Consider the following 21566-nt stretch of genomic DNA (forward strand, 5'->3'; position numbering starts at 1 on the left):
CTCCTCATCCCTCATAAACGTTACTTGTTCTGCAAACAACTCATCTTGCTCCACCATCATTAATCTAGCATGATATAATTTAAGACGCAATCCATTTATCCTTGACTTATGTAAAATCCCATCCAAGTTAGCTAGCTGATATGTACCATTCGAAAAACACTCCACTACCTTGAAAGGGCCTTCCCACTTAATTTGAAACTTCTTTGGAATATCTTGTCCAGCTTACTGTTGTAGCGCAAACCCAAGTCATGTTTCTTGATACCCTTACTTTTAACCTTTTCATTTATCTTTGCTAAAGCCTTATCTTGAATCTATCCATAATGTTCCAATGTGCTCATCCTATCCAGTTGAACCTCCTGTAATTATAAGAGCCTCTCTTTGAATGCATCACTGGATTGCCCAAGCAACGTCTCTAACATCTTGACCGCATGCAACTCTACTTCCACAGGCAATAGTGCTTTCTTTCAATATACCAAATGAAATGGAGTAAACCCTGTGCCTGTCTTTATCGAAGTACGGTAAGCCCATAATGCACTAAGAAATTCCAAATCCCAATTCTTTCCTTGGTGCTCTGTCACTTCCGAAAGAATTTGTACCAACTCACCATTGAATCTTTCATTTAAGCCATTACATTGTGGATAATAAGGAGTGGTATACTGGTGCCTAATCTTCATCTTCATGCATAAAAAGTTAATAGTTTAGCTCTAAATCCTGGCACTCAACACAAATACACACACAAACACACACACACACACAAATCAGCCCAAAGGAGGAAGATTTATGATGCTTAGATACAATTGAGCTTGGGCCGACACCAATGGGAAAAATAGCTCACACCATATGGATGAAATATGCCAGATACAATCACAAATTTGAGTAGAGCTTCGCTCATAAGAGAAACTTACACAACCAAAACAGCAAGAAAAAGTGAGGAATTTGGAAAAAGGGACAGCGCCATTGCGTCTGGAACAGCCAAAAACCCCAGTCTACAATATCAAAGTGCTCAAATCCGAGTTCGGATGAGCAGTTTATGGCCAAAACAAGCTCCAAAAACAACAAAAACTGAGTTGCAACTGTTCCTCCTCTTCTCTCCAAGTTTTTTTCTCAAGTTGTTCAGTGTCCACACTTCACTTTATCCCTTGGGCACCTTTGGCCTTTTGATTAACCTCAAACGAACCCCGAACGGGCCAATAAATGGCCACGCAGTGCGTTTTGTTACCCGTCTACATCCATCCGTACACCTGGCACTTAACTTTTTTCAATAATGCATCTCGCAATCACGTGAAGTGGCCCCGAAATATAGTTCTCATGATGACCTCTTTTCATAATTCATCACAAGAAAACACTCCCATTGTGTCCTCACTTATCCACGTGCAAGTCTTGATCCCATTCGTCCCCCTGACGCCATTCGATGCCACTTGACGCACCTGCTTACCTCATGGCATTGGCCCGCTGATAGCTTCCTCGAGAAGCTTTACGCTCTACCAATTCCTCATTATTATAGAAAAACACACTGATACTGCTGACGATGAAAATCGGTGTACTATGTACACGATGTCCTACATGTACACATGTGGGCCCCACGTAACCACCTGGCTCTGGACAATGGGCAATTCTTTATTCGATGCACCATGCATATGTATGTACATATGTGCAATCACTTCTTCCAAAAAACTCCTAACAACGTATGATGCCTAACTGGTCAGAACAAAGTGAAATTCACTTCAGAGGTTCATATCCACTCGAATCAAACGGGATATTGATCAATTGCCTCAGACCATGCATGTAACCGTCTCCTCCTGAATCAAAAGCTAGCAGAAAATCCTACATAGCATCTTGTAAGATTCGATATTTCCATATCCGTTGTGCATCGTGCTCATCTAATTGTTGATCATCTATCACAGGTAGGAGCATTGGCAACACACCTTCACTCCCTCTAGTATTGGAATCTCGATCATGCATATCTAGATACATCAAGTTTCTGGAGTAATCCTCTTCACTGGACTCCCGAGATGCATCAGAAAACATTCCCCTAGTTTGTATATGCCCAAAACCAAATAGAGCATCATCCAACAACTGCATAAGGTCATCATCAACCACATCTGGATAAACGTGCATATGCATGAAACCAAATTGCCTCGTATCCTTTGCATCCGTAATTGAGAAGCCTTTCAAAGCTTCATCTAATAAATACATAAGCTCTAGGTCTGCCGCTTTAGAAGAATCTTCCACCCTGCATATCTCAGGCTACAAACTAGGCATCCCATATATGGTATGCAAACTAGCCACATCTGTTGTAGACTGCTCATCAAGTTTCTCCCTTTCATCTAAATATCTTTGAACTTCTACAACACAAAGCTCAGCATGCATATTGAAAATTGCATCTCCACCCGTGTCTATATCATTGGCACAATGAACCCAATTATATGCAACACCATTGCAATTCATTTGCACCCCCCTCTGAATCATCACTTTTCTCATCTTCAAGCACATTATCTTGCTCACTCAAGCCCTTAAAATCTGGTGTATCCAAACCATGCAAATCTGGTACATCCAAGTCCTGTGGATGTTCATGTACATCCACACCCTGTGAACCCTCACGTGTATACAGACCCTGTGAATCCTCCTGCTTTTCTCGACCCTGTAAGTCTTCAACTTCAGCCATTAGCTTGGAATTTGGAATTCCAAGCTTTGCATAGACGGCTCAGATAACTTCTTCATCATCTTTATCCTATAATAGCCTGTTATCCTCAAGTAAGCACTCATCAATAGCAGTTTCAAGCTTAGCTCGAATCTGCTTGCAAACCTATGTATAGATAGGCACATTAATATAATCATCATCATCTTTATATATGCTTGAATCACATCGTTCTTGGATGACAGCGGCTTTAAACTTGCTCCAGCTATGCAGATTTTGTTGCTGAAGCTCTAGAACTCTCTTAATAAAATCTGGGATCACAAATCTATCGAATTTTAGAATCTTGTTCTCTTTTGGCACCCCAGGCAGCTCTAGATCCTCGTCATAGCACTCCAAGTATCCTATTGGATCATAACCATCAAAAATTCCCTGTTGATACGAGAGATGTTGCAGCAGTTGGCCCTTGAAAATGTCAAACGCTCATTTTTAGATTTCCTCTTCCCATTGTTGACTTTGATGTTTGAATTTTTTTTGTATTTTTGTGCTCTTGAAATCCACCCAACTCATCTTTTGTAGAGTGTTGCAACTCCCTATTCTCGGTTTTCAAATCGGTACCCAAGTTTTGGTTCATAACTGTATTTGATTTGAATATTTATGCTGCAAAATAGCACCCATTAGCTCCATAATCTGTTGCATGTCTTTCACTTGGTTTGTTGACATGACTGGCTCCATCTACTCCGATCAGATTCGCGTCAGGTTCACCAAATTGTCAAAGTACGCGGTCCTCCAGAGTTGACCGGGAAAGCGCCGAGCTTCTTGCTATAGACGGATAGTCATTGTAGCCTCAAACCAAGGGAAACCTGTGCATATAGGAAGCTTTTAATGTAGAGCTTCGTAGACAGTAAACATGGAAACAAATCACGACCCAAAACACAAATAACATTGCAAAATAAATTGAAACCAGTTAGTGACACTTGATTGATGTTGGCGACTAGTAGATGCTTCCAAAATTTTAATATCTGAAAACCCCCTTATGAATTGGTTGTATACGCCATCGTAGGTATGCCTATTGATTTGCAAACCTCTAATCAAAGATCCCCAACCCGATGGAAGAAAACTATAATCGCAATACAAATCCAACCCTATACAACACCCTTGCTCTTTAGTTCCCAAAGTCTTCCCTTTCGCCCATTGCTCAATCGATTTTTTCCTGCTCTTCAACTAGCAGAACGTGTCCCCTTTGCAATGCTTGATTTCCACGGCTGTGGCCATTCCCAAGAGATAATTCACTTCAAGTATTCTCCCAATAGAGAGAAAATCCCGCTATATGCCATTCTGATTGCCTTCTTATTCCGCTCCAATCGCCTCCTCGCTTCACACCCTTTGCATGTCGCTCTTCTTTGTTCTCTTCTCCCGAAATTGAGAGAGATCCTACGTTTGAAGCCACGAGTGCTCTTCTCCACTTCTTGCTCCCTTAAGTCGAGAGAGAGAGATAGAGCGATAACCTACTTCACTTACTTTGCTTGATTACACCATGTTTCCTCCTCCCTCCTTTGTGCGTCCCCTCTCCAAGAGAGAAATTGAGAGAGAGAGAGAGAGAGAGAGAGAGAGAGAGAGAGAGATACTCCTCTCCTTTGGCTTTGCAAGCTCGAGGGAGCTCCCTCCCCTCGTTTCGAGGGCGAGCTTCCCTATTTCTCCTCTTTCACGCTTGCCCACAATACCCTGCACCTTGAAGCCCACGTTTTCTCCACATGCACCCAGCTTGCCCTAAAAAATCCCCTTTAATTTTCCCTCCCTTTGCCCCCTCCACGAAAATCACGGCGCCGTGACTAACATGGCATGGGAATGGTACCGATGACATGGCATATGGTCACCGCCCTGTTCGAAACCTGGCGAGAATAGCACCGAATGGAACACCATGGGGCATGGAACACTTCTTGCTTCTTCGTCCTCCTCACATGAGCTCTGTATCGCTCATCTCGAGCGCACCTCCCACCCTCCTCATCGCTGCTTGCTGCACTCGCCATGGCATCCCTCTTTCACATTATAAAGCTTTTTTTTTTTCAACCCTATTGGGCAGCTTCTATTGGGCGACCGATCACTCCACATTAACCACATAATGCACCACTTTTGCGTATACACATTGACCAAAGCATTGGTCTATACCATAGTTGCGACACAAGCTCATCAAGAACTTAGCATGCTTTATGGTAAAGGCACGCATTTGCTTTATATTTCGGCCAAGGCATTGCTCCACACAGCATTTGGTACAGACCGATGCCAATGCTCATCAAACTCTCAATGTGCTTTCATAAAGGCACCACATTTGGTTTTCATCTCAACTACGGTATTGCCGAGCACACCCAGCTATCAATGCACTGCAAGTGATGACATTGCGGACAAGATGCTCCTTAAATATATATTTTGCTCTGTTAAGTCCATCGTATTCGAGAACCTAGTCGCACCCCAAAAACTCCCAATTGGCACGTTGATCGAGGACTAAACTAGTACAGAACTGACCCCGTGTGAAACTTTAACCGTTCATATCTTGGCCGTTTGTGCTCCGATTAGCAATCTAAAAAGACCAGTGCTCTCCATATGATAAGCACTTCAAACCCATGCACTCATACCATCCCTGACCCTTCATTTGCAACTGCCTAGATCTGCAAACTGTCCCAGCTTCAAACTGCCATAACTTTCACACCAAAGCTCCAATTGTCGAGCCGTAAACACAGGCTTGGAGAGCATGTCAAGCACTACAGTTCTGGCCTATGAAATCACATTTTGGAAGCATCACCATAGCTCGGCTTGTAGGCAGCAACTTCATTTCTAAGGCCCAAAATCCACATTTAGCATACATCTCAACCATCTTGATGACATAACATCTTTTGGCATAAATCATAATTTTGGCAAAACTTTGAAACTACATGCAGATTCACATCTTTCACCCCGTGCCTGCAAAGTGGCACACCAACGTCAACAATGGAGGACACAATTTAATACTACTCAAGAAATGGGCTTGACACTCCAACAAAAAAACTAAGCTCGATGTATTACTACTCAGCGATAGTGAAATCCAAGATAAAAGAGTACATCAACTTGCAACCATATCTTGGTCTCGCCACAAAACTATAATCAACCATAGCTTGTGTATAATCAAGTGTTTATTGGGTTGTGCACTACTAGATGCATAAGTGACTCAACCCACACACAACTTTTATGTAACTTTGATGTGAATATAACTCTTTAGCTCATGAAACCTTCACACACCTTTCCTTAAAGACAACCAAGTGCCTTTCTCTTTGTTTTCATAACTGCTTGACCTTGGATTTTGGAGTTGCTCCCAAGTGAAAGCTCATATTGTCTTTTAAGAATCTCCGTCTAATGGTGTCAAACTTTTTGATCTTGCACGATAAAAAAACATGTGTTAGAGTTTGCAATATCAGCAAACAGAGCTTTGTTTACTTCTAAGAAGACAATAGATCATTAGAAGTTTCCTTCCCACCGGCCCTTGACACACTTAGTTCACAAAAAGGGTGCCTTTGCATCTTTGGCAGCAATTTTTTGTTTCTCTACTATAACCACAAGAAGTTTTGGACAAATTCTCACAATAATTCCCACATTGTGACTTACCTCAACATCATGAGCTTCTATAAGGGAGGCACTGCATACCTAGCTAGGTACGGTATGCAAGGGGACAGGGGACCGCCGGCCCGGCGGAGGGGCCGGTGGTCCCCTACCCCCCAATCGTACCTAGTTAGGTATGCGGTGCCTCCCGAGCAGAAGCTCATGATGTTATTCATTGTATGAAAAACACTAGAAAAGACTCCGTTTTCCTACATGAGAAAATTTCTAAATCTTCTTGTGAACAGCATCAGTCCCTTGAGGTGTATTGACCGTCACACAAGCAATAGCCAATTTCTCAGAATGCTGGAAAAAATAACGCATGGTTAGGAATTTCCTTCGAGGAGCTGGTTCATATGACACTGGTGATACCAGAGCACAAGTCAGATGGTCCTTCCTAGGACACAAGGTGGCTTGGGTATCATTGATCCAGAGATGCAGAGTGGAGCACTCTTACCAAGCTAATTGTCCAAGGATTATCTCCGGGCAATGAACCTTGGAAGATTCTGTCACAATCTACTCTGGCTTCAGTAGTACCTTGGTTTGGAGATAGCAATAGACACCCATGCGCCTTGCATGCCCAAAAAGAACAGCCATGCAATTGTGGTACTCCTCATCTGACATAATGTCATACTTTTCCCTTAAACTATCAAAAGGCATTAAGCTCTCATCTAGTGGACCCGAGTGACTACATGCATCGAGCACATTTAGCAAAAGTCTTGGGAGGTGCCCTCAGCTTGTTCTGTACAACAAAACGAGTCCAGCGCTGCTCGGCCAGCCCTTGCTGGAAAATATGCCCTTGCTAGACTTCATAAAATGGCTAGAGATTGGTTTGCACCCATTCCAACATGTTTTCTTCCAGTCGACCACCTGGCTTGTCATGATGTTTTAGTATGGCCCATTCCTCCATTTATCTGAGGAAGAAAATCGGAGGGAGTCGCACTTCCTCGACTTGTCCCTTGTGCTACTTTATATTGCAGGGACAGCCATCCAGCATCTGTGAAAGCAGGTGAAATCTCATTTGAAGGAACATGCATGCTCTTGGAGTCTTCAGACGTGGACTACCTGCAGCTAAAGTATTCTTGCAGCTATAGGGAGAGTACTTCTTCGAATACCGTCTCCAGAAAAGGGCAACGACCCTCTCCAACCATTCCCTATGATAACTGTCTTCTGTCTGGTCGTTCATCTGGCCTATCTATCCTAGGCTTTGGATGAGGCGATGCTTCACCTATCAAGAGCTGTATAAACGTGTAACACCACAATGATCATGGGTTTTTAAAAAAACAAAGATAAAAGTACACATGGAACCAAAATCTATAAGCAATACTTCAAAAGCTGAAACGGCTCACTACTGCTGCTCGCCCCCCCCTTGCTGCACCATCGCTACCCCCCCCCCCCCCCCCAACCTGCTGCCCCTGCGTGCTGCCCCACAGCCCGCCCGCTGCCCCCCCCTGTTTTTGCGCTGCCCCAAAGGCTGCCCGCTGCCCTCCTCTCGCGTTGCCATCCCCACCCCATCCCCCCGCTCGCTGCCGCTTGTGCACCCGCACATTACCCGGCTGCCCACTTCGCCCTCGCCGTCCCCCCATCCCCCCCCCGTCCTCTTCGCTCCCGAAGGTCTTCTGCACCTGGCTCGGCAACGCTTTCTCTTCGGACAAGTGCTTGGCGTACTCATTCGCAGATTTTCTTCACCGCCCGCTTCTTCGACTCAGCAGTAGACACAGATGGAGGCTCCAGCTCCACCTCAGAGGGACTCGCCTGAAGCCCCCTCGCCCAACCCCGCTGAGCCCACCATTCGACTTGCTCTTTCACCAACAGAGCAAGCGAGCCTTGCCGCAGAGGTAGAGCGCTTGCAGGCGACTTCTGTCATCTGCAAGGTTCTCGGCACCCGTCCTAGCAGAGGAGAGCTGCGAGACCTTCTCCAGGCCCGCCTCCTCGCAGAGGTGGGCAAGATCTTGGATGTCCAGATTCCTGGACGGGGGTACTACCAGATTGAGTTCGAGACTTCCGAGATGGCCTCCAAGGTCATAGCTATGAGTCCATTGGCCATCCGAGCATCACGCGCCCACTTTCGACAGTGCCGACATGGTTTTGACCCGACTTCGGATGTGCTAGTAGAGGAGGCGGACATCCCCATCTCAGTCTGCTTTCCGGGTTTACGGAGGGAGTACCTTCCACTTCTCTCCAGGATTGGCTCCGCCATCGGGACTGTCCTGGAGACACCTCGTACGGCAGCATCAGTAGCTGCCAAGGCGGCTGGCATCCCTTCAGTTCGAGTTTTGGTCAGAGATACCCACACGCTCCCGAAGGTCATCCTTCTGCCTCGGGTGAGTGGGGGTTGGTTTAGACAGAGTGTGGAGTACTCGGGTCTCCCGAACCAGTGCTTCATTTACAGACAGATGGGCCACCTAGCGAAGGCCTGTCCACGGAGGAGACCACGACCCGCACCTCAGTCTCAGCCCCAGCCTTGGCAGGCTGGTCCGCAGCCACAGCCAACGACACAGCGCACAGATTCAGAGCCACCCTCCGAGCCTGGGGCTCCAGCGGAGGAGGGGTGGCAGCAGGCCCGTGGCCGTCGACGCCAGGGGCCACAGAGACAGCCTGGCACTCAGAGTGGCCCTCAGGTGCCTACTCAGCAGCAGTGGGTCCCCACGGGGAACCGCTTTGGTCCTCTTGAGCAGGAGGAGCCCCCTACGCCAGCCTCCGCCTCACCCTCGCCAGCCGCTCCGCCTTCTGATTTCCCCTTCTCCTCCTCATCCCCTCCCACGCCCTCTACTCCCGCCCACTCCCCACCTCGCCCCCCTGTCTCTGTCGCCCCACCCCGCTTCTCTTCTCCTCCGCCCCCCCCCCCCCCCAGCTCCTTCTCTCCCTCCTCCTGCTCCAGCACCACAGTCGACTCAGGAGACTGGTCCCTCGCCGGCGGCTAGGAGACCTCTTGGCAGCGCCTTTGCCACGAGTCGCCTAGCGAGAGAGGGTCAGCCCTTCTTGCGGCCCCCTCTGCAAATTCAGACATCTTCCCTTGCAGCTATCCCTCGTGGTCTGACGAGCATTGACCTCCGACGCCGTTGGGATTTCTTCGATTACGGGTTCACTCGCTTTCTCGGCGATTCCGCAGCAGACCACGAGGCAGCCTGCTTCAGGGTCCACACTTTGTTCCTTGCCGCTAGGGGGACAGAGGCCTTGGACTCAGCAGTTGGTTTCTCCTTCCCCCTCTGTGGTAGGACTGAGACAGAGTGGTCCCTCGACTCAGTGGTGGGATGGTTGCATAAACAGGTTCTTGAGTTCTCTCACCACATGGGAGAACTTGGCGTTACAGATTTGCTGCAGACTTTGTGGCCACTGGCCAAGTTTGCGGTGACACCCCCAGACTCAGCAGGATGTAGACACATTGTGGTGTACTTTTTTGCTGATACGCAGTGTTTGCCTTGCTATGTATACATTCATGAGGACTCCTGGACAGAGAAGGTTGCTTTACGCACAGCTCGCTCTGCTTGGGCGTGGACCAGGCACTCACTGCAGTCTCGCCTATCTAGAGGGCGCTCGGATGCGGATTACTCCCCATCCAAGCCATCCTCGAAGATAGCCCGTCTTGCTGCTACGGCAGCATCTGTTCTCTCGCGCTCCCCATGAGGATCATCTCGTGGAACGTGCAGGGACTAGGTGGGCCCCAGTTTCAGCGACAGAGGGGCCGATTGCATCAGGAGCTTCAGCGTTGCCTTGTGGGAGGAGAGATTGATCTCCTTATGCTTCAGGAGCACCATTTGTCTGAGAGCCGCATTCGGCGATGTGGTCAAATTTTGCGTGGACGCTATGATACCTTTTGGTCAGCTGCTTTTGGACCTGGAGGCATCCAGGATGGGGTATGTATGACTGTTGCGGACTCATTGCAGCAGGCCATTGTGGACAGAGGGATTATTGTGCCTTGTGGGTTTCCTGAACATCTATGCGCCCAATGTGGCGAGTGCTCGTGCAGAGTTTTGGTCACAGATTGTTGAGTCTTTGCCACAGGTTGACCAGTGGTGTGTAGGAGGGGACTTCAACATGTTGGAGGACCCTTCTGACAGGATCGAAGGCAGCCATGCTACTGTGCAGGGAGTCGAGTTAGCAGCTTGGGAGAGGTTGTGTATGACTTTGAGGGTCTCGGACACATGGCAGCATTCTGGCTTTGTGAGGCCTCCAGAGAGTCTTGCCTTCTCTAGATCGGACCGCAGAGTGGGAGGAGTGGATCTATCGCGCATAGATCGCTTCTACACTAGTGACCACTTCAGTGACTTGGGGGGATCAGTGGGCATCCTGGCAGGGACATCCTTCTCGGACCATGCACCAGTGATCCTCACAGTGGCAGACAGACAGAGGAGTGGGAGCACGATGCTTCGCATCCCAGAGCAGGTCTTGTTGGACTCAGCACTCAGAGAGAGGGTCGAGGCTCTATGGACAGAGGGCATGGACATCCAGGCTCCACCTGCAGACAGAGTGGCCTCAGGCCTAGCTCAGCTTAGCCACTTCTTTCTCCAGGAGTCTCTGGCTCGACGGGCTGCAGCGAGAGAGGAGCAGCGTCTCAGACGAGGCATTGCTTCACTACAGAGGATGCAGGAGCAGCATCCAGACAGTCCATGGTTGGAGGAGCAGTTACAGCAGGCTCGACAGGAGCTTGCTTGCACAGAGGAGAGGCGCCATGAGTTTGCCTTTCACCGATAGGCATCTTGTTGGGGTATAAAGCCCAATGTGGTCGCCCAGGTAAGTGGGCGGACCGCCAGGTATGTACACATATTCTTTTGTTAAAACCTAATAAGAAATCACTATGCTCTACACATTACAGTAGAGCGAGTTCACCATATCATCGTGCTCTTCCTCTCGCACTCTCTCTCACGTCGCACTTCCGCTCGTACTCCTTCAACTGGTATCAGAGCTCAAATCGAGGCTCGGGGCAGCACTGCAGGAGGCTAGAGTCACCAGCTCAGATTGGAGTGAAATTCGACAAGCGAAGACACGGCCTCAAATCCTGTGGGAGGGCCCGAAGGGTTTGGTGTTCTAAGAATTTCATTCTGAGGTCATCTCGGCCACCGTTCGGCTTCGACAAAGGTCTGAGCAGGCCATTTTCGACTACGTGGTCTCGACGGGTGCATATCCGACTCTGCAAATTTGGGGTTTTCGGCCTACGACTGCAGGTGTTGAGGATATCGACACTCCCAGAGTGTTGATTTGTGGCTGTCTACACATCGAAGGACGGCTCACAGTTCTTGGAGGCGTGTCACATACGACACGGGCGCATCTACACACAGACTGTAGGCGACATCCACTAGTTCATCAGGTAGCTTGTGTTTGCTGCTTGATATTCCAGATTTCATCCTGACATTGCAGGTACTTCCACATGGGATGTATTGTCAAAGATGATGTATGTTTGTTGAGGGTTTGCTGGCTGTGAGTCACGCAGCAAACAACCGCCGTAGCGGTTACAGCATATAGTGGGAAATTTGTGGATGTATGACTTTGTGGGAAGTCTATGTACTGTCAGATTTACTGCAGCCTTTGTTGAGGGTCGAGTGAGGTTTTATTGAGCTGGGGGATTCTCCAATGTTGAGATCCTTTCGGTGATACAGGTCTTGGAGCGATCCCTCGAGCACCCTTAGATAGGCAGCTAGGATGTATTGACTGTGAGTTAAACAGTTGGGATTGCATCTTTGCTTTACTGCCGTTGAGGCATTGTCAGAGTCTATGCTTACAGGACAGTGAGAGACAGTACAGGTGCAGGACAGGTTTACCCGTAGCTTACAGTGTCAAAGAGACTGTTTTTTGAGCTGTTTTGTGGTCTGTTTTTTTAGTACACCAGAGCCATTTTACAAAGGAGACTCTGCCGAAATTTATGCAGAATCTGAAGCTTTCTTGGTTCATTTGACAGGTTGATATTGGTTCAGAGGTCAGTTTACAGGGGAAACTCTGCCGAATTTTTCCTAGGAAAGTAAACCACTGTGAAGCGTAGCTATGGCTGGATCACAGCACACTGCTCTTTACAATATCAAGAAGCTGGATGGAACCAATTTCCCATTGTGGAAGAAGCAGATTTGGCACGTGTTGGTACAAAAGAAGCAGATAAAACCTATAAAGCTCAAGGGGATAAAACCAGAAAATATAGACGAAGATGAATGGAGCGAAATGGATGAATTGGCACTTTCTACCATTATGCTGACTTTGGCAGAAAGCGTTTACTTCAATGTAGCAGACGAGATGTCGGCTTATCAAGCATGGTTAAAGCTGAGTGATCTTTATGAGAAGAAGAGTGCAGCTTCACAGGTATACTGGCTTAAGAAGCTTGTTGACTTGAAGATGAAAGAAGGGACACCTATGTCCAATCATCTGAATGAATTCAACACAATCTACAGTCAGTTGTCAGCTCAAGGTGTCAAGTTTGATGAACCTGTTAGAGCTATGTTCCTGTTGATCACATTGCCGGAAAGTTGGGACACTTTTCGCACAGCTTTGAGTAATTCTGCACCTCCAAATGGTTTGAACATAGCAGGTGTAGAAGGAAGTCTGCTTACTGAAGAAACCAATAGAAAGACAATGGACAAAGGCAAAGGAACAGCCTTAGTTGTCAGGGGAAGGACCAAAGGAAAGTACAAAGGTGGAAAGAGGAATCAGTCTCGTAGCAAGTCCCGCACTGCTAAAGGCAAGAGTGACATAGAATGCTACCATTGTGGCAAGAAGGGTCACATGAAAAGAGACTGCAGAGAATGGAAAGCAGAAAAAGGCAAAGAGAAAGCTGAAGACCATGGTGAGAAGAACAAGTCCTCAGTGAAGATTCAAGAAATAAATGTGACAAACACTGTTGCAGAGGATGACAGTCTAGTGTCAGGAGACATCTACTTCTTGAAGAATACAATGGACTCAGCTCTTCTTACAGCATCTGATGGAAATGCACTGAGTGACTGGATTATAGACTCAGGGGCATCACTTCATGTGTCTCCAAACAAGGAGTGGTTTACCTCTTATGTGACCACTAAAGATCATGTTCGGCTACGCAATGGGCAGACATGTGAGATCTTAGGTGTTGGAGATGTTCAATCGAAGTTTCAGAATGGCTCTTCTTTCACGCTGAAGAATGTGAGACATGTTCCCGCAATTACAAAGAGCTTGATCAGCACAGGTTTACTTGATGATGTTGGCTACGTCACCACTTTTGGACAGAACATGTGGAAGATATCCAAGGGTTCTATGACAGTAGCACATGGAGTAAAGTCTGGAGGACTTTACATGATTTATGTATCAAATGTCTCTAAAAATGTAATCAATGTAACCGAGCAGCCGAACGTTTCTTTGTGGCATAGCCGGTTAGGACATATGTCCAAGAAGGGAATGGAAATCTTGTCTCGTTCTAGTTATTTGCTTGGCTTTTCATTTAATGATTTTGAATTCTGTGAACATTGTATGTATGGTAAGCAAACACAGCAACCACATAAGCATAGAACCAGTAGAAGAGATACACAGTTGGCACTTGTTCATAGTGATTTGTGTGGACCTATGCCTAACCTATCTCTAGAGGGAGCTTCTTACTTTATGACATTTATAGATGATTACTCGAGGAAAGTATGGGTTTACTTTCTCAAGCACAAGGATGAAGCGTTTAGTGTTTTCAAAACGTTTGTGACACTTGTGGAGAATCAGAGTGGCAAGAAGCTTAAATGCTTACGCATTGACAATGGTGGAGAGTATGTTTCAAAGGCCTTTCAAGACTTTTGTGAGTCAAAAGGTATAAAACGTGAACTTACTGCTCCTTACAATCCTCCTCAAAATGGAGTTGCTGAGAGGATGAATAGGACCATACAAGAGAAGGTCAGAAGTATGTTGTCTAATGCACAGCTGCCAAATGGGTTTTGGGCTGAAGCTGTATCAACAGCTGTTCATCTTGTAAATAGATCTCCTAGCAAGGTTTTGCAGAAGGATTCAGTGCCAGAGATGGTATGGTCAGGCAAGGTGCCCTCATACAAGCATCTCAGAGTCTTTGGCTGTGAGGCATATACTCACGTTGCAAAGGAATTTAGGAACAAACTTGAGCCAAAGAGTAGAAAGTGCATCTTTCTAGGCTATGGTAATTCTGGTGAGATGGGGTACAGACTTTGGGATCCCGAATCCAGAAAGATTATCCGCAGCAATGATGTCCACTTTAATGAAGCCAAATATCATTCTAAACCAGAGAATGTTGAGAAGATTAGAAGAGTTGTCTTCCAAGAAGATAGACCTGCACGTGCAAGACAAAATGTCAGGGCTCAAGAGGAGCAAGGACATGATAGATTGGAATCACAGGTTGTGGCTGAGCCTGAGCCACCTATTGTGCATAGATTTGGACGTGTCACGCGACCTCCTGATAGGTTTGTTCCATCTATGAACTATGTCTTGTTGACCGATTGCAATGAGCCTTCATGTTACAAGGAAGCAGTGCAAATGAAGAACTCCGGGAATTGGCAATTGGCCATGCAGTCAGAGATGACAGCTATGCATAAAAACCAGACATGGAAGCTAGTTAAATTACCACGGGGCAAAAAGACTCTACCCTGTAAATGGGTTTACAGGTATAAGATCACCGCTCATGATAGTCAGCCAAAGTACAAAGCAAGGCTTGTTGCCAAGGGCTTTAAGCAAGAACAAGGCATTGACTTTGATGAAGTCTTCTCTCCGATGGTCAAAATGACTACATTGAGATGCTTTCTTGCATTGGTTGCCATATTAGATTTGGTGTTGCACCAAATGGATGTCAAGCAGCGTTCTTGCATGGTGATTTAGATGTGGAAATTTACATGCAGCAGCCAGAAGGGTTTGTTGAGAAAGGCAAGGAAGATTGGGTATGCCAGTTGTTAAAGAGTCTTTATGGCTTAAAACAATCACCAAGGGCATGGTACCATAAATTCCACAAGTTTATGCTTTCTCAAGGCTACAAACGTAGTGAGTTCGATCACTGTCTATATACAAAGAAGGCCAAGGATGGTAGTTGGTTGATCCTTATTTTGTATGTGGATGACATGTTGATTGCTGACAAGCACTTGGAAGAAATTTCAGCTTTGAAGTCAAAGATGGCAAAATCGTTTGACATGAAAGACATGGGTGAGGCAAGTCATATACTTGGTATGCGCATTGAGAGAGAGATCAAAGAAGTTGATTTGGTTATCTCAAACAGAGTATATTGACAAGGTTTTGCAACGTTTCAATATGGAGAAGGGAAAGGCATTGAGTGTTCCATTGCCACCATATGTGAAACTTAGCAAACAAGATTGTCTTGTGTCTGAGAAAGAACACGCTGAAATGGATAAGATTCCATATGCGTCTGCAGTGGGTAGTTTGATGTATGCAATGATTGCTACTCGCCCAGACATTGCATTTGCAGTGGGAGTAGTAAGTCGATACATGTCAAACCCAGGCAAGAAACATTGGGAGGCAGTGAAAGGAATATTGAGATACCTGAAAGCTACAAAGAGTATGCGTATATGCTATGGGAGTCAGGAGCTAAGTGTAAAGGGTTTTACAGACTCAAATTATGCAAGTGAATTAGACAACCGAAGGTCTACGTCAGGATATGTCTTTACATTGGCTGGTGGAGCAGTATCATGGCGTTCTAGATTACAAGATTGTGTTACTCAATCTACTACAGAGGCTGAATATGTTGCAGCATCAGAGGCATGCAAAGAATCAATTTGGCTTAATCGACTAGTAACAGAGTTGGGAATCAAAGAAGAGATGCCTGTGTTATATTGTGATAGTCAAAGTGCTATACAATTGGCTCGCAATCCAGTTTATCACTCAAAGACAAAGCATGTGGATGTGAAGTATCATTTCATCAGGGAAATGCTCGAGGATAAGCAACTTCAGCTTGTCAAAGTTCACACCACAGAAAATCCTGCTAATCTACTTACAAAAGGACTTCCCTCAGAGAGCTTTGCGCATTTTCGCAAGCAGTTAGGTGTAGGGTAGTACACCACTTCTCTACATCTCTTGTATATTAGCTTGTATAGTAGCTTCTCTCACACTTAAAGTACCACATTGGACTTTAAGTGGGAGGTTGTTGGGGTATAAAGCCCAATGTGGTCGCCCAGGTAAGTGGGCGGGCCGCCAGGTATGTACACATATTCTTTTGTTAAAACCTAATAAGAACTCACTATGCTCTACACATTACAGTAGAGCGAGTTCACCATATCGTCGTGCTCTTCTTCTCGCACTCTCTCTCGCGTCGCACTTCCGCTCGTACTCCTTCACATCTCAGTGGACTCAGGTGGGTGACAGAGTGACAGGTGTTTTTTTTGAGACAGTGGGACCTCGGCACTCGCATGCCAAGGTCAATCAGTTGAGGAGACCCGATGGGTCAGTTGTTTGTGAGCCAGAGGATATGCGTACAGTTACTACTGACTTTTACCGTGAGTTATTGTCGGTTGAGCTCGAGTCAGAGAGACAGGATGCATGCAGGGAGCAGGTTTGGGCACAGATGCCTTGTCTTGTGACTGAGGAGATGCGCCAGAGGCTAGAGATACCTCTTCAGCTTGAGGAGCTGCACACGGCTCTCAGGGCCCTCCCTCGTGGTAGCTGTCCAGGTGAGGATGGGCTGACTCCCAGCTTCTTCTTGGAGTATTGGGACCTGCTTGGCCCAGATCTTTGTAGTGCCTTTCAGTACATTTTGCACACAGGAGTGATGCCGGATAGCATGAGTGAGGGCCTGATTTACCTCATTCCAAAGGAGGGTGGCTCCTTGGATGAGATTCGACAGTGGCGCCCCATCACCATTCTCAACTCAGCCTACAAAATTCTTGCCAAGGCTCTGAGTTTGAGGATTCAGCCACTTTTGGAGAGCCTTATACATGGGACTCAGACAGGTTTTGTCAAGGAACGCACTATCCTTGACAACATCTTCACTTTTTGGGAGGCTTCTGCCCTTGCACGGCTCCGTGGGGAGGACCTTGTGATTCTTCTTCTCGATTTTGAGAAGGCATACGACAGAGTTGACTGGGACTTTCTAGAGGGCACGCTACGCAAGATGGGCTTCTCAGATGCTTGGATCAGAGGGGTGTCAGCTTTGTACAGATAGGCTCACAGTCAGGTGCTGTTGGCAGGAGGTAGAGGTGAGCGCTTCATGCTCACACGTTCGGTCAGACAAGGTTGTCCTCTTGCCCCTTTTCTCTTTCTGTTCTATGCGGAAGCAATGAGCAGATTTTTGGTGTCACAGCAGGTTGGTTTGAGAGGCTTAGCACTCCCTATACGGGGAGATGAGCTTCTGGACGCTGAGTTTGCCGACGACTCAGCCTTGTACTTAGAGGGCCAGGAGGCTAATCTACACAGATGTGAGCAGGCTTTGGAGACCTTCTGCTGTGCATCGGGCGCATTGATCAACTAGAGAAAGACAGTGGCTTTCTCGGTTGGCAGTGCTCCTGTGCCAGATTGGATGCCAGGAGAGGGTTTCAGGTGGATTCCTCCAGGGACTGCAGTTCGGTACTTGGGTTGTCAGGTTGGTCTGGACTTGTCCCCCGAGCAGCAGATTGCTCCTCTTCTCCTGTCCATCAGGAGAAAGCTGTTACATTGGAGCTCAGCACGACTTTCGTTGGCTGGTAGAGTAGTAGTTGCCAACCAGGTGTTGTTGGCGACTATGTGGTACATCACTTCTTGCTGGATCTTCTCGAGTTCTTCTATCAGCCAGGTAGAGAGGCTGATCAAGAACTTCCTTTGGTCAGGTCGCGATACTCAGATTGCCCGAGCCAAGGTGGCTTGGTCGGTCATCACACTTCCTTGTTCTCAGGGAGGGCTTGGGATCATTGATCCTGCACAGCAGAGCAGAGCCCTTCTTGGGAAGTTTGTCGTCAGAGGACTTCTTCCAGGCGAGGAGCCCTGGAAGGAATTCTTGTTGCAGAGGCTTTGTGCTAGGGTGCCTCAGTCAGGAGGCCCTTGGCAACCTTCGACCAGATGGATCTTTTCAGAGCTACGCCGAGTTGGTTTGAGCAGGAGACTGGAGGACAGATTCGCTGTGAGTTTGCTTCGACCTTGGGAGCTCTTACGGCGTGGCCTAGAGCAGAGACAGCCGACGTGCACGGAGGAGCGCCTACGGCAGCCCCTCGTCTGGAACCCCATGGTTAGCACTCAAAGAGGCCACTTGGTTGGGAGTCGGCCTCATGTTTCTTGGGGTCCCATGGCAGCAGGTCCAACGCGTTCTCTAGGTGACTGGCTAGAGTTCACAGGTTTGTCAGAGGAGGTGTAGGCTGTCCAGCTACAGGACATGAGAGGGGTGCAGAGCATGTGTTAGGACATCTCAGAGTCAGTTCCAGCTGAGTGGCTCACGCCTCTCGAGCCTGTAGCACCCCGGTGGATGGGATCCTTCACACGACTGGAGGTTCTCATTTCAGTCAAGGCTTGCTCAGAGACTGTCCCAGCCTTGTTCTTCGAGCTTCAGGGTGGGGGACGATTACAGCGAGTTGCAGTAGAGGCCCCGCAGGTAGCAGAGTGTTGTTTCCAGAGGATCCGAGTTGTGGGCATCTGTGGGAGGACTTGCGTCATAGACCCTGTCCCAGCAGCTCTTGAGACTGGACACTGGAGGCTATGGGCTTGGGAGTGTTGTCCACTGGCACAAGTACAGTGGGATCCTGGTGAGTGGCTATGGAGGGACCCCTTCTCTTCTGCCGACCGCCCAGGAGTCCCCTTCTTTCAGTACACTGTTCGGCTTGGACGTCATATACTTGCAGCACACAGAGAGGCTCGCCCCGCTGCAGCACGTCATTGGCAAGAGGAGGGCCTCACAGTCGAGTTCTCGGTAGCTTTTTGGCAGAGGCTGTGGGACTCCAGACAGCCGAGGCGAGTCACCTTGTTCCAGTGGCTGGTTGCACACAGAGCCACAGCAGTAGGGAGCTGGCTTGTGCATAGTGGTCTCTCGGCCGCATGTGCAGCCTGTGACCTGTTGGTGGAGAGTCAGCGTCACTGTCTTTGGGACTGTCCCTCGGCCCAGCAGGTGTGGCTACGTGTTCTTCGGCTGATGCCTGCCCTCTCCACGGCTCGACAGTACACTTGGGGGGCAGCGGCTTGGTCCACCCTCACGGGCCCAGCACTTCAGTTTGAGCTATCTTCCACCAACAGGATGATAGTGATACAGGGGGGGGCGACCTACACTCCAGCCTGCTACAGAGATTACTCCACAAGAGTGGTGCAGTGAGAGAGAGGAGTGTTGGGAGCTCATCAACGGCCTAGCTCTCTGGTTCATCTGGCGGGCCCGCTGTTTCCGCATCTTTGAGACTCGTCCTGTGCCACCAGCAGAGACTGTTCGTGACTTTTGGCTAGAGCTGATCCATACTCTCAGAGGACAGCTTGAGGGACTACAGGACAGCTCCGACCGCATGCGGGAGCGCCGCGAGGCTTTTCTTCGACTCTGGCGCCTTGGGCCTTTCTACACCATAGTCCAGGGGGTGCTCACATGGCACTACTGTCCACCTGTGTGGCTCTTCCTTCCTCCCATCTCTTGATTTAGCCTCATTGTATATATGCTGTTTTTTCATTGGGAGTGTCTCCCCATCATGCTTGTTGTAGCCCTCTCTCGCAGAGGTGGATGTAGCCCTATGGGCAGTTTTCATTAACTAATAGAAGGATCTTTTTCTCGGAAAAAAAAAAAAAAGTACACATACAAACTCTTCAGAACCACCAACATGTGAGACCACACAAGCAACTTATCCTTCAATGACTGTTGGTGTTGTCTGCGAGGCTAACCTTGTTGCCTTCGCCTTGCTGATTCTGACTTTAAATGTGGTGTGCCCACTGCCTGACCTGGAGTGTGAGGGCTCGCCACAGCTGAAGGTCGTTCTCTCCTGTAACTACTGTACGTTCCATCCTGCTGTTTTGCTCTTCTGCCTGCCGGCCTCCTTTGCTCTCTTTCCTTTATAAGGCATTGACACTTCTGGTGATGCTCTTCCAACTTACTTACATTTGGTTCTACCTTTTTGCACATGGTGGTCATCATAGTCAAGCCTTGAAGCAAGATGAAGGTCCTTGGCATCATCCCCCCAATGCCCCACCATAGCATGAGCCTGTCCTCTCCATTTATATCCTTTTGCTGGGTCTGGATTTATATTGATGGCTGCTTCGGCATCACAAATTGCAGCATTTGGCTTCTTCTTATTGACATAAACACCAGCCCTGTTTGCATAAAGTATAGCTGAGGCAGGATTTGCAAGGATAGACTCAGTAAAACAACCTTCTCATGCCATAGCCTCTATTGCCTTACCTTTTGCCAGTGGAGCATTGTCTCGCATTTCTTTGGTCACTTCTAAACATGCATCTCTCCCATGTTTTGAGGAGGATCGTTATCAGGTTCAACAACATCAGTCTTATTCAGATTCCTCCTCTGTGCCACTAGTGTCATTGGCAAACGCTGCTGCTATCATTTTGAACCCTCAAGACTGCTCTTCAAGTTCAGGCATATCATCATCAGTTTCTTATGCTTCACTAGCCTTTGAAGTTTTTGACTCCGTAGGCAGATGGTGGCAACTTCGCTTCAAGCTTCTCCAGGTAGGTCCTAAAGAAGCGGATAGAAGGCTCTTGCAAGACCGAAGGGTTGGAGTCATAGAGCTGAATGAAGGCCTTGAGTTCTGTGATCTTGTGCGGGTTCATCCTGTCAACTTCTCTTGTATCAAGCAAGGCTATGAGTTTTGCGATCTTGGGCGGGTCTATCCTGTCAACTGCTCTTTGTAGCAAGCCTGATTTTCTTTAACATTGATCTAGCTCATGCCCTCGTAGATTTCCAGAAGTCTTCTTCACCGCGTTACACAACACGCATGCAGAAGAAGAAGAAGAAGAAGAGAATTTTAACGTCGGGAAACTATCCCAAGAGATCTTAAAGATATATCCGACGAAGAGATCTCACAAGAAGTTTTGGAAAAATTCTCACAATAATTCCCACATTGTGACTTACATCAACATCATGAGCTTATGTGAGGGAGGCACGGCATACCTAGCTAGGTACGATTGGAGGTAGGGGACCGCCGGCCCGATGGTCCCCTACCCCCAATCATACCTAGCTAGGTATGAGGTGCCTCTCGTGCAGAAGCTCATTCTAAATCTTCTTGTGAGAAAGAGAAGACGAAGAAGAGAATTTTAACGTTGTAGGAAACTATCCACAGAAAGAGAGAGAGAGAGAGAGAGAGAGAGAGAGAGAGAGAGAATGGAAAACACACAATTGGGACCACATTAGTTACACGTGGACACTTCAACCTTTCAGAACACCTCAAAATATTCTTAAAAATCCACTTTTTTTTAAAAAAAAGAACTTGGTTGCAACTTGCTTACTAATGTGCCATAG

At 47.5% G+C, this 21566-nt stretch overlaps 1 protein-coding gene across 1 annotated transcript; it reads right to left on the reverse strand.

The window, feature by feature from the left end:
* Nucleotides 1-5671: 5671 nt before the first annotated feature.
* On the reverse strand, nucleotides 5672-21122 carry LOC147443424 (uncharacterized). The gene is made up of 4 exons (XM_086529296.1): nucleotides 20493-21122; nucleotides 20205-20404; nucleotides 19979-20119; nucleotides 5672-6042 (listed from the first exon to the last, which is right to left on the reverse strand). Exons 1-4 carry the CDS (start codon nucleotides 20588-20590, stop codon nucleotides 6029-6031), a joined length of 453 nt encoding a protein of 150 aa, XP_086385422.1. The 5' UTR covers nucleotides 20591-21122; the 3' UTR covers nucleotides 5672-6028.
* Between the last annotated feature and the right edge of the window lie 444 nt (nucleotides 21123-21566).

This window comes from Adiantum capillus-veneris, chromosome 14 (assembly GCF_014529385.1).
Source record: "Adiantum capillus-veneris isolate H3 chromosome 14, ASM1452938v2, whole genome shotgun sequence".
NCBI classification, from domain to species: Eukaryota; Viridiplantae; Streptophyta; class Polypodiopsida; order Polypodiales; family Pteridaceae; genus Adiantum; species Adiantum capillus-veneris.